General features: G+C 43.5%; 1 protein-coding gene across 1 annotated transcript in view; it reads left to right on the top strand.

The window, feature by feature from the left end:
- Positions 1 to 2,391: 2,391 nt before the first annotated feature.
- NEURL1B (neuralized E3 ubiquitin protein ligase 1B) overlaps positions 2,392 to 21,449 on the top strand; it is a 184,651-nt gene continuing 165,593 nt past the window's right edge. The window contains exon 1 of the mRNA XM_053376603.1: positions 2,392 to 2,587. Within this exon, the coding sequence (XP_053232578.1) occupies positions 2,503 to 2,587 (85 nt within the window). The 5' untranslated portion in view covers positions 2,392 to 2,502. The remainder of the gene's footprint in view (positions 2,588 to 21,449) is intronic.

Below are 21,449 nucleotides of genomic sequence, written 5' to 3'. Positions count from 1 at the left end.
TGGTGCTCTTATCTCATTCAGATTCCTTGGTGGTGCTCCAGGAGTTCTGTCTTCAGCCAAGCCTTTGACAACTGCAGGACTGTTGCTGTTTTTTGGGGTGCAAAATTTATGAAGGAAGACTTCTTCTAGTAGCCTCTAATAGCTGCCTTGACTCATTAACCACACTGGCATCCTCTTGGCCCTGGTGTTACCTTTTTCTGACCTGAAGTATAGATTCCTGCTGAGCGTCTATTATTGTTGTTTTGAACAACCCCAAAACATTCCAGAGACATCTGACCCTCTTCACTTTCACTTTAATATTCATTTTGAAAAGAAACATCAACGTCAGCAGCATTCACAACAAATGGATCAACTGCCCAGGCTGGAAAATCCATGTCCAGCAGATCACAGAAACGAACTTTCATATCATGTCATAAAGCTGCTTCAAATGATTCACATACAGAGTTATTTCATCATCTTTCAATTAATCACTAACTGCTGCCAAAGAGGAAAACTGTGTTTTCTCAACATCCTATATTGGTGGCCTACAGCTTGACTTTTCCAAGAAACCCTGTAATAATCTCCTTTGCCTCTGAAATTTTTTTTAAAAAATTCTTTTTTTTCTTAGTCACTTCTATGTTTTCTTCACTTCTTACTTTCGTTTGCGGCCCCCTAGTCTCGTGCTGTGGCTCCCCATTTATGCAATTTTCACCTGTGGCTCCCCAGTTGGAGCCTAGGTCTGTCCAGGATTACAGCCATTATATTTTCCTAGTGTACCAGAAATAAATATAATATTAGCTCCTAATGGAGAAGATAAGAAATACATTAGTAGACAGATAAGTAGCAACCAGATGTCACAATCATGCCATTGCTTTATCAGGCTATTAGTAAGATTCATTTAAATGCTACATACACTACAGTATCATTTGAGAAGAGGATGAGAGATACATTCTTTTAGCAAACTTTTTTTCCCCTCCTGCGAAAACACATTGTAACCAGTATCCTAGTAAATTAGACATCACTTGGAGTTTCAGAAGCAGTAACACAAATGGCAATGGATGGAACCTGTTTCCTTGAGTCTAGGCAATGAATTGCTTCCTGGTCATTTTCTCTGCCTATAATGATTGTAAATGTAAGACGCACACATCCATCCCACTCCACATTACACTGCCAGCACAACAAGAGAAACAAGAGAGACAACCACAGGACGTGTTATATTTATTTTCGAAGGAGAGCGAGAAGAAATGGGGATCCTCTTGCACGGTAGGATTGCTATAGCAGTCACATATTAATTAATAAAGAAAAGACCATAAATCAGAATGCTCCGATTGCCATTGATAGAAACAAAAGTGACATGACTACAATGTGATAATTCACACGGCCAAAGTAAGACAATATTCGTAGAGAAATTCAATAAATAGGCATTTGTCCGCAAGTATCTGTAGCCTCCCTCATGGATTCCTCATACGAACAGGCTCTGCATGTAAGGGGAGTCTGGTCCGGCCCCTGCAATGTTCTTGTGGTGACTGTAGACATATTATTTTGGGAAACCTAAACGTGTAACTTCACACCTAACCCACGGACGTCAGGGGTGCAGCCAAGGGGAGCTCTGTGACCTTGTTGCCAACTGAACGGGAGGGAGGGAGAGGGGCACGACCTTGCGTTTTAAGCTGGTCACGTGCACACAGCCCCACACCTTAGAGGGCCAAGGCACGCTCAGTTTCGCAGCTTGAGTCTGCCTGCACAGAGTGAGTCCCACCTGCAAAACAGGGGCAGTTTGCAGGAGGCTTCCCCTCCCTCTTTTCGCCTGGGGCGCTGCTCTTCACCCCATCCCGGCCGGTCGCGGAGGGAGCCCCGCAGTCAGCCCCACGGCGCCTTGCAGAAGGGCGCCTGCCTTCGCCCCAACATCTTCCCCGGGACCAGAGTCGTTCTCCACGCAGACCCGGAAAGAGCGAGAGGGCGCGCGCGCGCCAAAGAGGCGGCAAAGAAGCCCGGAGCCCCATCCCTCGCTGCGCCCCAGTCCTTGCTTTACGTTTTGGTAACGAGACGGCGGGGCTCGTGGGCTGGAGAACGAGTACTGTCTATGGCACTGGCCCTTTAAGACTTCGTGTTTGTGTGTGTGTGTGGAGTGTTTTGTTTTGTTTTAAATTAAGGCCCAGGTGTGACGCGAGAGGGCAGTTCATAGCCCCATTCCTTTTGCCGCCCTGCAACGCTCCAATGGCGAGGCCGGCGCACCGACGAAGGCCGATCCTCCTCCCTCGGCAGAGGCGTCCCTCCGGAGCGCCGTCCGCCAGGCGCCGGGCCCCGTGCCCGCCCATTTGGCAGGTGCTCCGCGCCGCCACCTATTGGCTGGCCCCCTCGCCCACGTGCCGGGTTTGAACGCGCGCTCCGGCGGGAGAAGTTGCAACTGCTGAAGAGCCAAGTCCTGCGGAGCCGCCGGCCAGTCCGCTTGCAGGAGACCCCTAGCCCACCGCTGCCCGCGCCTTCTCCTTTCTTGCCCTAGAAGGGAACAACCGCACCGCCATGGGCAATACGGAGTCTGTCCCGTTAGAGGTGGCGATGCGCATCTGCCTCAGCAGCAGCTGGATCTCGGGCGCCGCTCCCCTGGGTAAGGGAAGCGAGAGCCAGTCTCGCGCTCAACTTCGTTGTGGCACCGCAAAAACTCACGCAGTTATTGAAGCTTTTGGGGGCCGCATATAGAAGCGTGATATTCCGTGGAGAGGCGTGTGAACGAAGCGTTTAGACAGCTGGCCACGGGGTACAAGAGAGGGTGCAATCTGTGACAAGCCTGGGCAAAGTTTAAATGTATACCAGAGAAGCGCAATGGCCATTCACAAAAGCAGTGGGCGGCGATGAGATCGTCTGCCAGGCTTGGCTGTGCCTGGTAAAACCAGTAGAGGGCACTGTGAATGCAGCGTGCCTTTCCCTTAGGAAGGATAGGGTTAACCCTGTTCAGATGTTAACGTTTGCCTACTAGCAAAAGTAGCAAAGTGGTGAAATCAATGGAACTTACTTCCAAGTAAACATGCTTGGGTTTGGTGTGCGGGAATATTGTTGGCTGTATCCTTGCCAATGTGGTTGTAACCTTAGGGTTTCTCTGCTGCTATAGCTATTCATCAGTATGAATATTTAACTTCAAATCTCTATTAGCATGCCACGTTTTCCATGCAGTCATTTTAGCCTGCGTTTTGGCAGAACAACACGACTTGCAACCCCCCCCCATAAGATTCTGGGCATGTTATGTAGATGGCATTTAGTCCTTAGATGGGCCTTATCAGGGTGAGTTTTGTTTCTAAAACCTGCTTTACGATAAAGCTTATTCTCTCAAATATTTAACCCAATGTCCAAAGCGCAATGAGATCAGCACTTCTCCATTCTCACCACCTTCATTGCCATGTATAGAGCTGCATGTTCCAGGTGTTTTGCATACATTATCTTAGTAAAGTGTAGCTTGTTTTCCTTTTTTAAAAAGCAAGGTGAACTGCCCCAGGGCAGTTATAATTTGCTTGAGCTTGAATAACTAAAAGCCTAAAAGTTGGTTCATAAAACCTGATATCCTGTACTGATTATCTTGTCTAGCACTGCAATTTTAAACACACTTACTTGTGAGAAAGGTCACTGAACAAAAGGGGCTTCTAATGAATAGCATTATGCTCCAAGTCTGTTATATGAATGCAAGAGAAATACTTTATATGGAAACTTATTGCATGAGTTAGTTAAATAACTCAAGTCCCAGTCCTTCATTCAATTCTTTATACCTTATATAGAAAGCTCAAAATACAGCACTTTGACTATTGGAGACAATTATATGTTGGTTGCCATGAATTTCTGTGTGATAGTTAATAGGAAAGTTAAGACTTACAAGAGTCTTAGGTTCATGCACCTGGCTCATAGTTTCTGCCAGGTCAGACTTACTGGTAGATTGCAGTATAATTCAATAAGACAATTTAGTCAATACCTTTGCAGATTTTGGTTAATAGTCAGTTTCCGGCAGGATGATCCTTTAGTCTCACTGTACTAGTGAGTATTATGCCAGTGAAATGTAATGGTAAGCTTTAGCTAAACCTGTAGCAGAATCAACGACTTTAGAAACAAAAGCTGACATAGCAACAATGACAGACACACCTACACTGTCTTAGGCAACTCCTCCAGTTCCTACCAATATCGTTCATACAGTCACACTCCAACATTAGCCCTGCATGGAAGGTGCTGATCATAGAATCATAGAGTTGGAAGGGAGCCCCCCCCCCCGGGTCATCTTAGTGATAGCCAAGCAAACTCATGACATCACCTAACTCAGTACACCCACAATTTGTATGCCCAGGGCCCAGTTAGGTAGCCGCAGAGAGACCACATTACCTTCTAGTGCACAAGCTGTGGTGGTGGTACATGGAGGAGGCCTGTGGGAAAGGGCAATGCAGTGGGAGGAAACTGATGTAGGTTTGAGTCCTGCCATGGGGTGATGCACATTCATCCCCCAGAAGGCAAATTCCACATTCTGGATGTTCCGATGGGAATGATTTTGTTTTTTTAAAAAAATATTTTTATTCAAAATTTTTTCCATATAAACATAACATACATAAACATACAAAGACAAAAACAAAACAAAAAACATGTACCATTTCATATCCTGATTTCTTATACCTTCCTTCCCCGACTTCCTCATGCCTCCCTTTTCTGTATTCCAAATTCTTATCAATTACTCAGCAAATCTTCCCTTATTTTAATTTAAGTTTAAGCTAATCTTCCTTATTCTCCTTGTCTTAACCATTACTAATAGTAACCGTTTACTTTCCAATCCATCATCATTCTAACTTTCATTAACTTTGTGATATTTCTTTAAATCGTCCTTGAATTTTTTCCATTCTTCTTGCGCTGTTTCTCTTCCCTGGTTTCGGATTCTGCTCGTCATTTCTGCCAAGCCCATGTAGTCTATCACCTTCATCTGCCATTCTTCCAGTGTGGGTAGATCTTGCGTCTTCCAGTACTTCGCAATGAGTATTCTAGCTGCTGTTGTAGCATACATGAAAAAATTTATATCTGTCTTTAACACCCCTTGGCCGACAATACCCAAGAGAAAGGCCTCTGGTTTCTTGGTGAAAGTATATTTAAATACCTTTTTAAGTTCATTATAGATCATTTCCCAGAATGCCTTAATCTTCGGGCACGTCCACCAAAGGTGGAAAAATGTACCTTCCTTTTCTTTACATTTCCAACATTTATTGTCAGGCAAATGGTAAATCTTTGCAAGCTTGACTGGGGTTACGTACCACCTATAGATCATTTTCATAATATTTTCTCTTAAGGCATTACATGCCGTAAATTTCATCCCGGTGGTCCACAACTTTTCCCAATCAGCAAACAAAATATTATGACCAATGTCCTGAGCCCATTTAATCATAGCTGATTTAACCGTTTCATCTTCTGTATTCCATTTCAGCAGCAAATTATACATTTTTGACAAAATCTTAGTACTGGGTTCTAACAGTTCTGTCTCCAATTTTGATTTTTCCACCTGAAAGCCAATTTTACTGTCCACTTTAAACGCTTCATTTATTTGATGATAGTGCAACCAATCTCTCACCTTCCCTTTTAATTTCTCAAAACTCTGCAATCTCAGTTTGTCCCCCGATGGGAATGATTTTGGATGAGAAAGGGATTAATGCAGCAATACAAAGGCCTACTGTTACAGAAAGTAGCAAACACATAGGCAGGCTATGACTCACTCTCTCTTAAAAAAACCAACAACCAAGAACACTTTTCATGTTTGTCTAAAGAAGTTCTATCTCATGCCCATTCAGCTAGAATGCCAGTTATCTTTTAAGTTACAGTGGTACCTCGGCTTAACATTCCGGAGGTCTGTTCCTAACCTGAAACTGTTCTTAACCTGAAGCACCACTTTAGCTAATGGGGCCTCCTGCCGCCGCCGTGCGATTTCTGTTCTCATCCTGAAGCAAAGTTCTTAACCCGAGGTAATATTTCTGGGTTAGCGGAGTCTGTAACCTGAAGTGTCTGTAACCTGAAGCATATGTAACCCGAGGTACCACTGTATTTGAAATTTTAACAATTTTCCTGGGTGTCCAATAGAAGCTTAGGCAATGCATAGCTGCTTCAGCTGAACAGCTTATCCTTCTCTTAAGAGTTCTCAAAGGCTTATTTCAGATACTTCAAATTCTCTGTGTTAGGGATGGGGAGCTCATGGCTGCATGGGGATTATGGAAACTGCTGTCCAACAACATCTGGAGAACCACAGGTCCCCCATCCCTCCCCAGGCCTTTCTTTTGTACAGGGTGAGTCCTTTAAAAGAGGCCCCGTGGATACAGAGTACCCATGTTCCACAGGGCCTCTTAAAAGACTCACCCTGTACAATAGGGTAGGCAGTAGCTGGCCACTGGGCCAGGGTTCCTAAGCCTCTGTGATATTTACCTTCTGTCTCTATAACTTCCCTCTCCACCATTTCTCTCCTGGTCTTGTTTGCCACCTGCACTCCATTTTGAGCTGGTGCATCATAAGGACAGCCATTAGCTAGGACAGGATGGCCGCTGGTATTGGCAGATGCATGGAATTGGTAATTTACTCAAGGCAATATGCCAGTAGAGCATGCTCGACTGCATGATACTGTAATAGACCATTATGTATCTGTGCCTTCCAGGCACCAGCCATTCTGCACAGATTCCACTGGAAACCCCTCACTGTCCATGACAGTTACATGGTTTGTGCCCATCCATACTGTCTACATTCCTACTGAAGCGGCTAGACTAGTCATGACCTAGAAAGAGCTCTCCTCTGCATGCCAGCAGGGGACAGCATCTACTGCAATCTGTTGTGTGCTCTTCCTTCGCCTGCCCCAAGAAAGCAACCATTTTCTCATGCACTTTCATTTGCATTCCAAGTTTTTGCAATGCAGTGGGGAGCCAAGAGTGGCTGTATTTCTATCATTCTCGAGGAACGAAAAGCTTTTGCTTTTGAGCCACTTTATGTTAATTAAACCCCGCTATCCAGCAATGGTAGGTGTCCACCACTAGAGGGCAGCCTGCATTCATAAGTTTAATTGCCTCAACATCTAGCTGTACTGTATTAATTGGTGATTTATTAAGAGCTAGCTGTACAGATTAGCTTTCAAATCTCTCTCCCACCCACAAAATGAAGAAAATGCAACCTAAGCTGCAAAACAATATTCTTGTGATAATGCATTACAGATAGATCACCCAAGTTTATGCACAGCGGCACTGAATAAAAAGCTAACAATGTGATGTGATGTAGCACTGTGGGCCTTCACAAGTAAGTATTTTGATGAGCAGTTGTCTTCATTTTGTAAATGTCAATATGCAACCTGATCCTGTGTTTACTCAGAAGTAAGAGCCCCTCAAAGCTCAGTGAGCTTAATCTAAAGTGAGCGAGCATGGGACTAAAATTGTTTTGGGTGACCCCTATAGCGGATGGCTGCTATGCTGGTGCTAAAATGTTAGCATAACATAGGTGCAGTCCTGTGCTCAAGCACCCAAATATCATCGGAATCAAATATCACAGTGGCATTAGCATCCCGATGAGATGGGCAAACCTTTTGCAAATGAGAGAGCTATGTGGAAAGCACAACAAGAAACTCAGAAGGTTCAGCCCTAGGACCTTCCTGGTGGTTCCCTGAGATAGGGCAGTGTGGCTGGAAAAAGGAGATCTGGGTCTGAAGGGGGCCATGGGAGCCTGAATTCTCTGAGCACCTTAGGGTGCCTCTGGTAAGAGAGGGGATGGTGTGTAGATGTCCAGTTTTGAGGTGTGGGCTCTCCCCTCCACCTCACTAATGTTTGCCTGTCTTTACCACCTTCACTGCAGCAATGGAATTGACAGTCCTGGTTGGTTTTTTATATCCGGAGGCAGAGTGTTTGTGTGTATTCTCAGGAGAGAAGGGTCAGCAATACGTATGCCCTTCTCACTTTAGTTGTGAGTCTTTGCTGTTTGTGCAAGGTGCTGTAAGGCTTCCACTGTGGTAGCATCTTACCAATGCAAGGATGCTACTGCAGTTCTTTAATTTTTTTTATTTTATTTTGCAAAAAATATATTTACTGCCAACCTAAAGGGAAAATATCATGGTGATGAACAGCATAAAGCCAGCAACAAAATTACATTCACGATGCAGACAGAAAATATTTCCCATTGGCATAGTGGTGTGTTCTGCTGGCCTAGGTGAGCTTACAATCCTTTCCCGCCAGGTGGCCATAAGGCAATGTTAGGATCATGCTGTTAGCTACCTATTTGCCTTTCATTATTTGTTTTTATTTTATTGTTTTGGGTCTGTTGTAAATGTTTTGAAAAAGAAAAGCTAGAACTGCTCTGAAGAAGTTGGAGGTGAGGGAGCTGTTTAGTTGTATGTGCAGAGTCGAATTATATTGACAGTGTGGAGACTGGAAGTGCTACACTGCTAAGTTAAGGTTCTGCTTTGAACTCCCAAGTCAGCAGCAAATTCATAGCACTGTATAAAATGTGTACTAGTTACCAAACACATAATATTTCCTGGCTTAGCTGAGCAATTATTTAGAGGTCTAGAAAAAAAAGAGATGCTGGCTTTTTGTAGAAGCTGGCAGTAATTAGTGATGCTGATGTCAGTGCTGCCATCACTGTTATGAATGAATGAAAAGGTATTTAACATGCCATGTCTCTCAAAACTCCTTCCCTAATGCTAATTTAATTATCCTTAGTAGAGGAGAAATGTGGGCCAGAGAGGATGGCATTAATAAGAAAACTCTCTTGAGCTAGAGCCACCATGTATTTACTGCCCAGAAAGTTGGAAGGACACCATACAAGTGGGAAACAGTTCTGATCTAGGTGAGACCTCTAAGTCATTTTGGGCACTGAAATGGGAGCTCTCATCCTCTTCAAGGACAGTATTACACTGGGCCAGAGAATGGTCTGAAGTCATCTAATACAACTCCACTGCTGAAGCAGAGTGTCTCTGGCCAGTGGTGTAGCATGGGGTGGGGCACAGGGGCACTTGCCCCAGGCGCAAAATTGTTAGGGGTGCAAAATTTCAACACCTGGTGCTGCCTCAATACAGCTGTGCGCTTCCATCGCTGGGCTCCACTGAAAATGGTTTCTCTGTGCGAACCAGGAAGTGACCTCTCCAGACAATGGATTGACTCTTTTTTAATTATCTCTTTGACTGCAATCTCCTGGGTGGTGTGGACACCAGTAGCCAGTTGGATGTGCATGTGTGTTCTTCCTGTTTCCCTCCCACCCCCCTGGGTGCTGGCAACCCACACTATGCTTCTATCTGTGACCCTGAGGATTAGCCACGATAGAAGATGACTTGGGAATCATAAGCCACTTGATGAATTATTTAGGACAGAGCTTTTGTTGTGGGACTTACAGCACCCAGTCAGGAGTGTCTGGAGCTGCTGTGTGTGGTGACAGAAATTCGTTTGCATTACTTTCCCCTGAAGGCAAGATATATGCCTAAGCTGCAGGCAGGTCGCCTTTTGACTTGTGGCATGTGGTGGAGTGGGAGTGAATTTCTCCTGCCAGCATGTTTGCTTTTGGAACGTGTTCCCTTCCTCGGCTCAGCGCAGAAGTTCAGGAAGAGAAATGGGTGTTTGTGTCTACCGTCTATGGTGCTGTCTTACTTTGATGAGAGTCAGAGTGTTCTCTTCAGATTCCTGAGTGGAATGTGTAGGAGGCAGTCTTTGTGAGTCTTTTTTAATAGTTATTCATCTTTTCAAAACTTGAGATTTGCTACACTGAACAGGAAGAAGGAGAAAAAAGTAGAGACTCATATACAGCATAACCTCAAGGGTTTTTAAAAAATCTCTTTGGCTTTAAATAATTTCTCTAAGCAACCAAAATAATTCAGCACCTTGTTTGCTTTTGTCAGTGGATGTTAAGCACAATACATTCTGCATAAGAAAAGCCCACCTGCTGGGAGTTGCTTGCAGAGAAGTGAGGTTTTTAAAGTCTGGAACCAGTGTGATCCAGGTAGCGTTAGTCCTAGGAGAAGTCCAAAGGTGTGAAGAATGTCTTCAGTTTTCCCATCAACATCTTTACAGGGTTATTTTGAGGATGACTTATCAAGGACATGTTGTTAATCCACACTGATCTTTAGACCTATTTGCAGCACACTGATGGCTTGAAATAAAATGTGCACTTAAATAACATCAAGCTTCTCTTCTGCTTTACAAATGCTTCCACACTTGCTCTCTGGTAGGCAATTCTTACATGCTGTGTGCAAGATGAAAGCAAATGCACAGGGTGGGGAGATGTCGTTGGACTTACATCAGCCCCAGCCAGCAATGGTCAATGGTCAGGGATGATGGGAGTTGTAGTCCAGCAACTTCCAGAGAGCCACATTTTCCCCACTCCTTCCATAGAGGATGAGTCTAGCAGTAGTTATTGGCTGCTCTACCGAAATGGAAATTCTGTGTTCATATGCAGTGTAGTTTTATAGGAATTGAAGGGGCTCAGTTTGAATTATATCTGTGGGTCTTTTCCAGGCCTGGGATATGATCTCTGTGAGGTTTAGAATATTGTAGAAGAAGCTGCTAAAAAGGTCAAATCAGTTCCTTTGTTCGGCTACTTAGCTGCTCATCAAATCACCCTGTTTTAGCATGGCTCAGAGAGTGGGTCATGTTGCCATAGTGACATCTAAGTGATGGTGCTCTCCTAGAAGTGGGTAGCCATTTTCCCACCTAGCCCTCACCTAGCTTGGATGCCTTGTCATCCAAGGAAGGAAAACAGTTGGCTAGGGAGGCTAGCTTTGTGGGTGAGTTTGGGCTGGTACTGGGAGCTGAAAGCCGACAGGGAGGTTTGACTTTCTCTGTGGGCTGAATCCCAAAGTTGTGGCTTTGCGGGTGGGGAAACTTCCCTGGAAACCTAATGGGGAAACAAATTCTGTTGAAGCCATGGGCGGAGCCAAGGAAGGGTGGGGGGAGCTGCCCCCACAAATCAATAAAAACCTATACAAATCTGAGGTTCTGGTCCCACTAACAAAAGCCTGTCCCCTAACAAAAATCCTGCTATGCCCTTGGTTGAAGCAGTAATGTTGTGAGCCTTTCCATCATATCCTCATGTTGTAGATATATGTAGATAAAGCCATTTATCCTAAAGACACCACAGTCTTTATTGGCATTCATGCCAAGGAAACGAAACCCTGATAAGCAACTGAACTCTGAGCATTGGTCTCTCACTGCCTGGATAGTGAGGTGTGTGTACAACAATACATTTCAAGAGCTAAACAGATGGGACACTGAAGATCTTTGAACCGCTTATTTCTGTTGTACTTCAAAGCGGCCATGGGAGGTTCCATTTTCAATCAGAGTAATGTGAATGTTTTAAATGTTCAACCCCACCCGCCCAACCCCCGCTTTCCTGATCTAAATGCTATTGCTGGTAGGGAAGCATTTAGAAAAAACGATTGAGAGTGGGAAGGGAGTTATTATGAGGGAACGAAGGCCTGGAGGGTACTTGATGAAAAGTCGGTGTGTGCGAAATTTAGCAAATAACTTACGTAGGGTATAAAAGCCCACACAATGTTTTTTTCCCCAGGTGGTCAGGAATTATATCTCACTGTCGTCTTTTGACAATCCTGTCAGCTGGAGGAGGCGACAGACCTGGCTGAAGTTCATTGGAAGGAACCTTGACGCCAACAAATTAAGGCTATTATATTTGGGGGGTATTGCAGTGTGTCAGCAATTACAACATCTGTTTGGTGCTCCAACAGTTTCATAAAGGGTGACATCCCAGTTGAAACTGTTAACATGTTGAAAAGACATGGGGGCAGGATGGGGTGGAACGTTTTGGGCCTGTGTTGTGCCCAGAATTTGATTTGTTCTGTTCTCCTTTTGCGGGTAGGCTAGGTTTATAAAGCCCATAGGAATCTGCAGTTTCTCAAAATGTCAGCTTCTTTCTTTTGGTTTTTTTCTCCTTTTAAATTTAAAAATACGCATGAGATTAGTGACTGCAAATCTCTGTGTGCACTTTGATATTCATATTGCTGTACATAATGCCTCTGTCTAGTGTAGCATGCAGGGACAGGAAACCGTGGGAGGAAGATATTGCTAAGGAAACGGTGCTGGCTTTAAGTGACAGAACAACTGCTAAATATGTTGGGACTATGTAGTATTCCATCACCACCACCACCACCCTGGCTCCTAAGTAATTAGTTCCAGGGACAGCAGTGTTTGGGATATACTGAGAGGGAGAGCCAGGCATTTTAATAGCATCTACAAAAGTATTACTCATCAAACTGTCTGCAGATCAATTCCATGTTTTTGGTGGGAATAGATGGGTCTTACTCCAAGCCCACCCCTAAATTCATCGTGTGCTATTTGTATTCCAAAAAGCCTTTTCTACTCTTGGTGCGCTCATGTAATTCCGGCGCCTTCCTCTTTCCTTCTTGCAAGCTTTCCCAGTTTGAATGCCAATGTGCTTGATAGTGCTTTCCCTGTGGACACACAGGGCCTATTAAAGTAGTTTGGTAGGAGTCCAATGTTCTTCTTGGGTTGATGGTTATGCCACTCAGTCTAGGATCCAGGAAAGGGAGTTTAGGTTGGCTATTTATAATCAGATGGTGATAACAAATCTGAGTGGGGGTTTATTTCCTTGCCCCCCAATATTTATCTGAAAAGTGTGAAGACATGGTGTACTCATGCCATATGAGAGCCAAACACGACACAATGACTGAATCTCCCAGGGTTTTAAAAATTAACCTTAAGCTAGGCACATAAGGGCTCTGGATCTGATTTGGCAGGAGCACTGGCCACCCCACCCCACCCCTGTTTTCTTGAGCAAACCACTTCCCTTCAAAGCAGCTATTGGACATGTAGTGACACCAGACTCCAACACCACCTGCCCACGTGTTCACCCTGCTTCCACCCTTCTTCTGAAAGCCTAATTACAGTTTGTGCCTAAAGGAGGGAAATGCCAGCGAAGAAAAGGTTAGTGCTCTACAACCCGAGGCGTAGCTAGGGCCTGCAGGGCGCCGGAGTGGAACAGGCTCGGGCCCTGGGATTCTGCCCTACCCCACTCCGCTGGCGCCCTGCCCTGCCCTCTGTGTGCCGCTGTCTACGCCTCCAGTGTTGCTGTTCTGGTCAAATCTGGAGCCTGCTCCACCTTCTTTAATATAAATTAGAAAATCCAAAAGTCAAGATCACACATCTCCTGCATTCACATATAGTTTGACCATACAGTAGTACCTCGGGTTAAGGACTTAATTTGTTCCGGAGGTCCGTTCTTAACCTGAAACTGTTCTTAACCTGAAGCACCACTTTAGCTAATGGGGCCTCCAGCTGCCGCCGTGCCGCTGGAGCACAATTTCTGTTCTCATCCTGAAGCAAAGTTCTGAACCTGAGGTACTATTTCTGGGTTATTTCCGGAGTGTGTAACCTGAAGCGTATGTAACCCGAGGTACTTCAGGTTACAGACACTTCAGGTTACAGACTCAGCTAACCCAGAAATAGTACCTCAGGTTAAGAACTTTGCTTCAGGATGAGAACAGAAATCGTGCAGCAGCAGGAGGAGGAAGCCCCATTAGCTAAAGTGGTGCTTCAGGTTAAGAACAGTTTCAGGTTAAGAATTGACCTCTGGAACGAATTAGGTCCTTAACCCGAGGTACCACTGTATAGTGTTTTCTTGTTGTAGTTATAAGATATGATGCAAGGTTTTGTTTTGTTTTATTGTAAAAAAAGGAAAAAGCCAGGGCAGGAGCCCCTGAGTGTTAACCTTTTGGCCCTCCTGTGGTTTTGATTGGGCCCTGCCCTCCTTGCGCCTGCTTTTCACAATGGTAGGAACCTGCATTTGTGCCTTTGGCTTGTCTCAACCTTAAAGTGGCCTGGTATCCTGTAAAAAGGAAAAGGAAGAAAAAGACACCTAGCCTAAGTGTAGAATTGGTACCTTTGAAGCAAGCAAAATAGGTCCAGCTCCTGCATCTTTCACTAAGAAAATAAGCAGGTGAAGCATTTCTTGGCATAGAGATCAGTGGTGGAGGAAATAAAAAGCTTCACCTGTCCATTTACTTAATGTTGGGCTGCTGTTAAAGGCACAGAAACAGGGCCAATAAAAAGCGAAGGGGCAATCCTAATTGTTGTTGTTGTTTAGTCGTGTCCGACTCTTCGTGACCCCATGGACCAGAGAACGCCAGGCACCTCTGTCCTCCACTGCCTCCCGCAGTTTGGTCAAACTCATGCTGGTAACCTCGAAAACACTATCCAACCATCTCGTCCTCTGTCGCCCCCTTCTCCTTGTGCCCTCCATCTTTCCCAACATCAGGGTCTTCTCCAGGGAGTCTTCTCTTCTCATGAGGTGGCCAAAGTACTGGAGCCTCAGCTTCACAATCTGTCCTTCCAGTGAGCACTCAGGGCTGATTTCCTTCAGAATGGAGAGGTTTGATCTTCTTGCAGTCCAATCCTAATTAATGGTGAATTGTGATTTAACTGGCTACCGTATATGTTCTCAGCAGGCTGTGTGTGCATACCATTGTTGGTGTTCTGCATTATCACTCAAGCATATGGTATTCCCTCCACCCGCCCCCCTGCTATGTGCATTCTCCCAAGCCACAAGGCTCAAATTATTCTGTAAGGCATTTAATTCTTGCATGCTGTGTGTGTGTCACACATGGATTAACACTGGTTAGATTTGTCCTGACCTCCCTTGATTAGGCCCTAGGGGTTTCAGTCAATTGTGATTTAAATAAACTAGCTCTGTTAGTGTTAAGCATGATTAATCCAGCCACTCTTAGAGAGAGCCGTTTTTGAGCATGCATGCTAATTTCTGAAGGTACTTTTTGCGTAGAAATTTGTCAGTACTGTATTTCATTCTGTTTACTGTACTTCATATCAATTCAGTTTCTAATTTTACTGATAATAATTGAAAACCTACAAAACTCTTAGTGGAAAAGGACATGACATGGGCCACTACTGATATAGGGGAGATTCTGAAGTTTGACTTAAATCAGTCTCTTGTCAAGGCTTGCTGCCTTTGCTTTGGAACTATGGCACCTTCAGATGTGAACTGACGGATGCAACATATAGTACAGGGCCACCTTTCTCAGCCTTGGGTCCCCAGTTGTTATTGGCCTACAGCTCCCATCATCCCTGACCACTGGTTCTGCTAGTTAGGGATGATGGGAATTGTATTCCAACATCTGGGGATCCAAAGTTGAGAGAGGCTGTTATAGGGTGACCACATGCATATGAGGAAGTGGCTCTGTATCTTTAATAGCTTTCCCAAAGATGAAACTTGGGCAGGTGCCGCTTGCCATGTAGAACCAACAGCAGCTGAATTTTTTCTCTTTATTTTTTAATATTTCATTAGAATGCTAATAATACCAAGAAATTCCTTCTTCAAGTGCCTTGGTGTCCTTTGCATTTGGTCATCCTTCACTAATTCCTACTGTTGGCTGTCATGCCTAAAGCTCTAAGCCCTGCTTAAGAAGGCCTGTTTGCTGCTTCTGTCAATTGTGTCATCTTGCCCCCATATTCTCAGGGACTTATTTTGATCTGATAACTCTCTCACAGTAACCCCCATCCCCAAACCCACTTTGAAATTCATAATTCCCTCTCCTCTTTCCTATATCTCCATTTGGAACCCATTTATCTTGTCCCTTCTGATTTACCTTTTCCTCCCTTGGGACTGGCTCTGCCATTAGGCAGAGTGAGGTGATGGCCTCAGGTGGTCGATGCTAATGGAGCAGTAGCCTCCCTCCTTGGTCGTGCCCCTGTCTTCCTGTGACAGCAGTTGTTGCTCAGCTGCATGTCACTTTCTCTATGTCTTCTCTCATTGCCGCTGTTGAATTTAATCCTCTGCTGGCCCAGCTGACTACAGTACACAGAATTGGGGTAGGGAGGTGGCACCAATTTGTTCTTTGCCTCAGGCAGCAAAATGATTTGGGCTGGCCCTGTACCCCTTCTTTTCTTCCCTGCTGTGTGGAGAGGAGCCCTTGTGCTGCACAGCGTGCTCAAAATACAGTAGTTAGGCTGCTGTTCAGAGCAACCTACTCATGCTCATGCCGTGCTGCCAGACAAAGTTTAAGGTTTCATGTTGACTTATAAAAGCCTTAACAACTTGGCACCTGGATATCTTAAGGAACGTCTTTGCCCATGTCAACTTCCCCAGCTCATAAAATCTTGGGATGAGGCTCTTCTGGTTGTGCTGCTGCCTGCTGGAGAAGAACACCTGACAGTAAGCAGAGAGACTTTTATCTTGCAGTGCCTAGTCTGTGGAACCATTCGCCTCCCCAAAATAAGAAAGGTGCCCACTCTTGAGTTTTTGGTCCTGCCTGAAATTGTATTTAATTTCCCCATGGTTTTTATGGGCTACTGATTAGATTTTCTTAACAGATTGGCCGGTTAGCTGTTACTGTTTCAGATAGTTTATTTATTGTTATGTCTGTTACGTATCTTGTTTTGTTTTCTTAAGTTGCGCTTTGCTGTTGTAAACCACCTTGGGATTTGCACGAAAGGTAGCATAGAAATATTTCAAACATTTTATTTGGAATGAATGCATAAATAAAGGTGGTCTCGTTTTGAGAAATACTTCCATTTCCAGGAGTTCTTTTGGGGAGAGGAGGGGGCAATATCTTCTCTGTGCCCCATCCCTCTTCCAGAGCACAATTTCCTCTTCAGCACTACCCATTCACTTTCCTCTTCTTCTGGGCTCAATTGGCACCATTTCTTGGAGTGAGTTAGAGAAGACAACACATACAGAAGTTAACTCCTGGCTCTCCTCCCTGCTTTCTTGCTTATAACAGCAAAGAGGAGGGGGCAGAAGGCCTTGCCAAGGACCCAGTGATGTCAGCCCTTGATGCTGGCCCTGCCTTAGCGTTAGACAGTTGGCACTATACCACACACGTTTGGAATTTGTATACTTCATGCTTTCCTAAGATGTGCGGTTTTTAGGTTTATTACTTGTGCACTGTTTTGAGAAGTAAAGCGCTTTGTATAAGGAATTGCTTTTACACTGAGTAAATCCTGTGATCATTTTGCCCCATGCTGGTCTATTTTGATCAGCAGAAACTATTCTGGTCCTCACTAAGAACTGCTTGCAACAAAAGCAAGACAACAGCACAGCTACCTTTCTGGAAATGGTTTCCAAAACTCTTCTCTTTCCCCTTCCACTTATTTCAATAAACGTCCTCTTGCAAATAGGATTTGGAAGTCTTGGTGGGAGGGGCATGTCTCTCTCTTATCCTAGTTTCCGTTAAATGTCTAGATCTTCAATGACCCACATATTTAAGCCATGGGAACAGAACATTGAGCCAAGGAGCATGGGGTGGGGGTGGAATCCTTTGGGTTATGTCTTTGGGGAAAGATGTTCTCAGGCCCGAAAGTATGTAGCTTCAGAGAGTGCCATTGGCTTTTATGTGAAAATTTCCTTGCTAGCCAGAATTTTGGTCCCATGGGCATGAGAGGGGGTGGATGGAGGAAGGACTTGAAGCAACAGAAACACTGAAACTGCCAATTTCCATGTTTTTTGCTTCCCTGTTCCATATTCAGAATAATTGCTTTGTTTGCTTGTGATAAGGAAGACCTTCTTGTTATACCCTACAGACTAGTTCTGTGAATTTGGTTGACATTTTTCAGATAAAACATGCAAACATTTTCTGTGTCCCATGACAGCTTTGATAAGGCTAAGGATCCAGATGCAGCACAGTAATCACATTTTTCCTTTCTTTCTTAACCCTTTGGAACTTTATGAATAAAGCAACTCACAGTTTTTATTGTGGGGAAAGAAAATCAAAGTGTCAGAGCTGTAATCCGGGTGAGTGGAAACCCAGGGTGCCCTTTTCCTCCCTCTATTCATAAATCCCCTAGAGCACTTGTTAATTTGACTTTACCCATCAAAGGGAGTTAGAATGACATGGCTGGCTAGCTTTTTGGCCAAAACATGTGTTTAAAAATAAATACATCAGTAATGAAGCTTTTGCCTAAATCATGTGCATTGGAATATTTAACATGACTTTCTTCCACCCCCCCTGGATTTTAAACATGTAAGAAATTTCAGTTCCTACCAGATGTATTTGCTGAGTTATGCTGGATAATTTAAGAATTATGATTTGAAATGGACAAAGCTAAATGGACTCTTCAGCTGTTCAGATGTAATAAAATGCAAGCTATATATGAAAGCCGCTTTGGGTAGTCAGTACATTGGATTTTTCAAGCATCCTTGGTATGTTATTAATACCAATGGTATGCTAACAATACCATAAATAACAACATGGGAGAAGAACAATTTCCTTGTCCTTTTCTTAGCAATATAGGCTTTTAGGTTAAATACAGTGGTATCTCAGATTAAGAACTTAATTCGTTCTGGAGGTCCGTTCTTAACCTGAAGTACTACTTTAGCTCATGGGGTCTCCCTCTGCTGCCGCGGCGTGATTTCTGTTCTCATCATGAAGCAAAGTTCTTAACCCAAGGTACTATTTCTGGGTTAGTGGAGCGTCTGTAACCCAAGGTACCACTGTATTTCAATGCAAATTCTCTTTTGTATTGGAGAAATACAGTGTAATATAAAGGCCAGTTGACTTTAATGGAGCAAAGCAATTTTATCTCTGTGTTCTGAATAAGATTACTCACAGTGCTATGCAGCACAATTAACAGTTTAGTGACCCCAGCTGCCTTGTATTTACATATTTAAGTGTATACAAAGAATCCTCCTATTGTGCTGTTTCTGATAAATACCACTAGTAGTACTTATTTATATATAAAACCGACATCTGCAAGCAGACTTAGAAATATGTTTCACTGAGACTGATAACAAAATTATTGAAATCATCAAATCACAGACAGAATTACAGACTCAGAGTTGGAAGGGACCAAGGGGTTCATCTTGTTCAACCCCCTGCAATGCAGGTGTTTTATTTTGTTTTTTAAAAAGCAGAGCTCTACAACAAAACTAAACTTATGGTTTCTCCTATCACAGCTTTTTTCCTTCTGAAAGTAACATTTTCCCATTCACGAGTCCTTTTTTGAAAAGAGCACACGCACAAACACACATTCAGCAAAAAGAGTTCATTTTGGTTTTGAAAGGGTACATCCCAACATCAATTGATAATGAATGGTCTTCTTTGCTTCACTTGCAGATGTTTGTTACTTTTGTATATGCAACCATGTTCTATGTGAGTGATTTCTAATTATAAGTTTATTATTTGTGCATTGAACTGTTGAAATGCTGGGCTGAATATCATTTTCTGATTAACTAGGGAGCTATTTTTGAAACCACGAGCCTTGTTTCCCCAGATTGTTAAGTAAAATCATACTCTTGCATCCAGTCAGATGTGGTACCCCAAGACCTATAGATATTTTCCCCTTTTGGTGTACCTTTAGTTGGCTCTGAAATGTCCAGGACCCACAAAAATTCAGGGCTTCATTCAGAACTAACATTGTCTCCCCTGGGCAGATCACCCTCTCCCCTCTCAGCCTAACTTCACTCACAGAGTTGTGATGATAAAATGAGATCCTCATTCCTTTAGAATTCTGAATTCTTCATTATGGAATAATTTGCAGTGTTGAACATAAGAGTGGAGGATTTGACAGTAAAGTTAAAAAGGGGTCAGGGTGTCAGCATCTGCACAGCTAGCTCAGTACAGATCCTGCAGAGAAGATTAATTTATCTTAATCTCATCCTTTACAATTATAGCACTGAGTCGGTTTATGAAATACAGCACAAACCATGCCCACTGTAACCATAGCATAAGCTTAGAGACATAATTTATGGCTAGTGTAGGAAACTTAGATTCCAAAACTATGCACACATAGGGCAGATCCACACCATACATTTAAAGAACATGCATTTTTTAAAGGATATGACCTTCCCTAAAGAATCATGGGAACTGTAGTTTCTGCCTCACAGACCTACAGTTTCCAGCATCCTTAACAAGTTACAGTTTCCAGGATACTTAGGGAGAAGTCATGTGGTTCAAACGTGCATTAGATGTGCTTTAAATGTATGGTGTGGGCCAGCCTTTACTTTGCAGTATCATTGCTTGGAAATAACTGTGTAGAACCGTATTCCTAATGTTCTCATTGTTCTGTTTTACTGAGTTACACTGTAGTTGTCCTGCATTCTACATAATGTTCTTGATCATGAGCGCAAATTTGCTTGAATGCTTCAAGGCATAATACTTTTTACAAAAATATTTTTTAAAATTGTTTTTTAAAAAAACCTTTAGAGAAGTAAATTAAATTCTAGTCGTAACAAAATGCTTCTTTTGGCAGAAACATCCCTTTTCATTTTCCTTTGCTTCCTCAAACCTCTTATTTGGGGGCCCTTTCTAAATAGTGCCACTTAATTTCAGCTCCAAAGAAAACAGGAGTTTGGAAAGGATGACATTGTGTTGAAGGAAGGGTGCTCTTTTCCAGCTGTCTCGGAAGGAATCTTAAACAATAGAGAGAGGTTTGTAGTCCAAGCTGGAACATTGTCTTCAGTAATCAACTTTTTCACTAAGCCTGTCTAATCTCCCACAGCCATCCGGCCTCATGATCTTCCTCTTCTCCCAACCAGACTCATCATTTCCTATTTGTGTAGTGGGTTCATGTGTTTAGTTGTGTCCTCCCCAGCATCTTTCATTGACATGAAATGCCACCAGTAAGCAAATGTTAATTTGTTCCTTCAGCTTTATTTCTTATTCCAGCTTTATACTGGCATCCATTGAATGGCTTGAATAAGACCCCTTGACTTTTGTTAGTTCAGCTCATTTATCTTTAAATTAATCAATTGGGTTAAATTATGATAACTCCTAGACTTGCAGGACCAAAAGTCAGCAGTGTACCTGATTTGCCACACTGTGGGAGGAAACAAATCAGAAACTGGTTGCATTGTTAATCAGTGATCATGGTTTATTTCCTCCAAACCATCAATGATTGAGTAAGCCAAGAATGAACTTTGGTTTCCACTCATAGTTTGTTTGGAGATAAACAAACCATGAGTTGTGGTTTGTCTTCTTTGGCAATCACTTGTAGCTAAGTAAGATTGTCTTCCATAAACACGGTTTCAACAGTGAGTCCGTAAGTGACTGTGGAGGCCAATTCTGGATCCATGTGTCCTTCTACAGTGAGGACATAGATTTCCGGGCAGGAGTTGATCAAGGTTTGTATACATGTGTAAGCCAGCCTCTGGTTTGTTTCCTTCCAATGTGGCAGATACTGTAGAGGAGGGAGGGAAGAGTAAAGTGGGCACTAATGACCAGCACACACTAGTACAGTACAGTGGTACCTCTGGTTGCGAACTTAATTCATTCCGGAGGTCCATTCTTAAGCTGAAACTGTTCTTTTCCTGAGGTGCGAGATTTCCTTTTGCTTCCTGGGGCAAAGTTCGCAACCAGGAGTAGCTCCTTCCGGGTTAGCGGAGCTCATAACTTGAAGCATTCGTAACCAGAGGTACCACTGTATGCTGATCATTCACATGAATCCGTGGTTTATTTTTAACATTGCTTTAACGTTATGTGCAAACACTGTGGTGTTCACATATGTCCCAGAGAAGATGAACTGTGC

This window comes from Podarcis raffonei, chromosome 2 (assembly GCF_027172205.1).
Source record: "Podarcis raffonei isolate rPodRaf1 chromosome 2, rPodRaf1.pri, whole genome shotgun sequence".
NCBI lineage: Eukaryota > Metazoa > Chordata > Lepidosauria > Squamata > Lacertidae > Podarcis > Podarcis raffonei.
The sequence above is the reverse complement of the archived record's forward strand: the minus strand, read 5'-3'. Positions and strand labels throughout refer to the sequence as shown.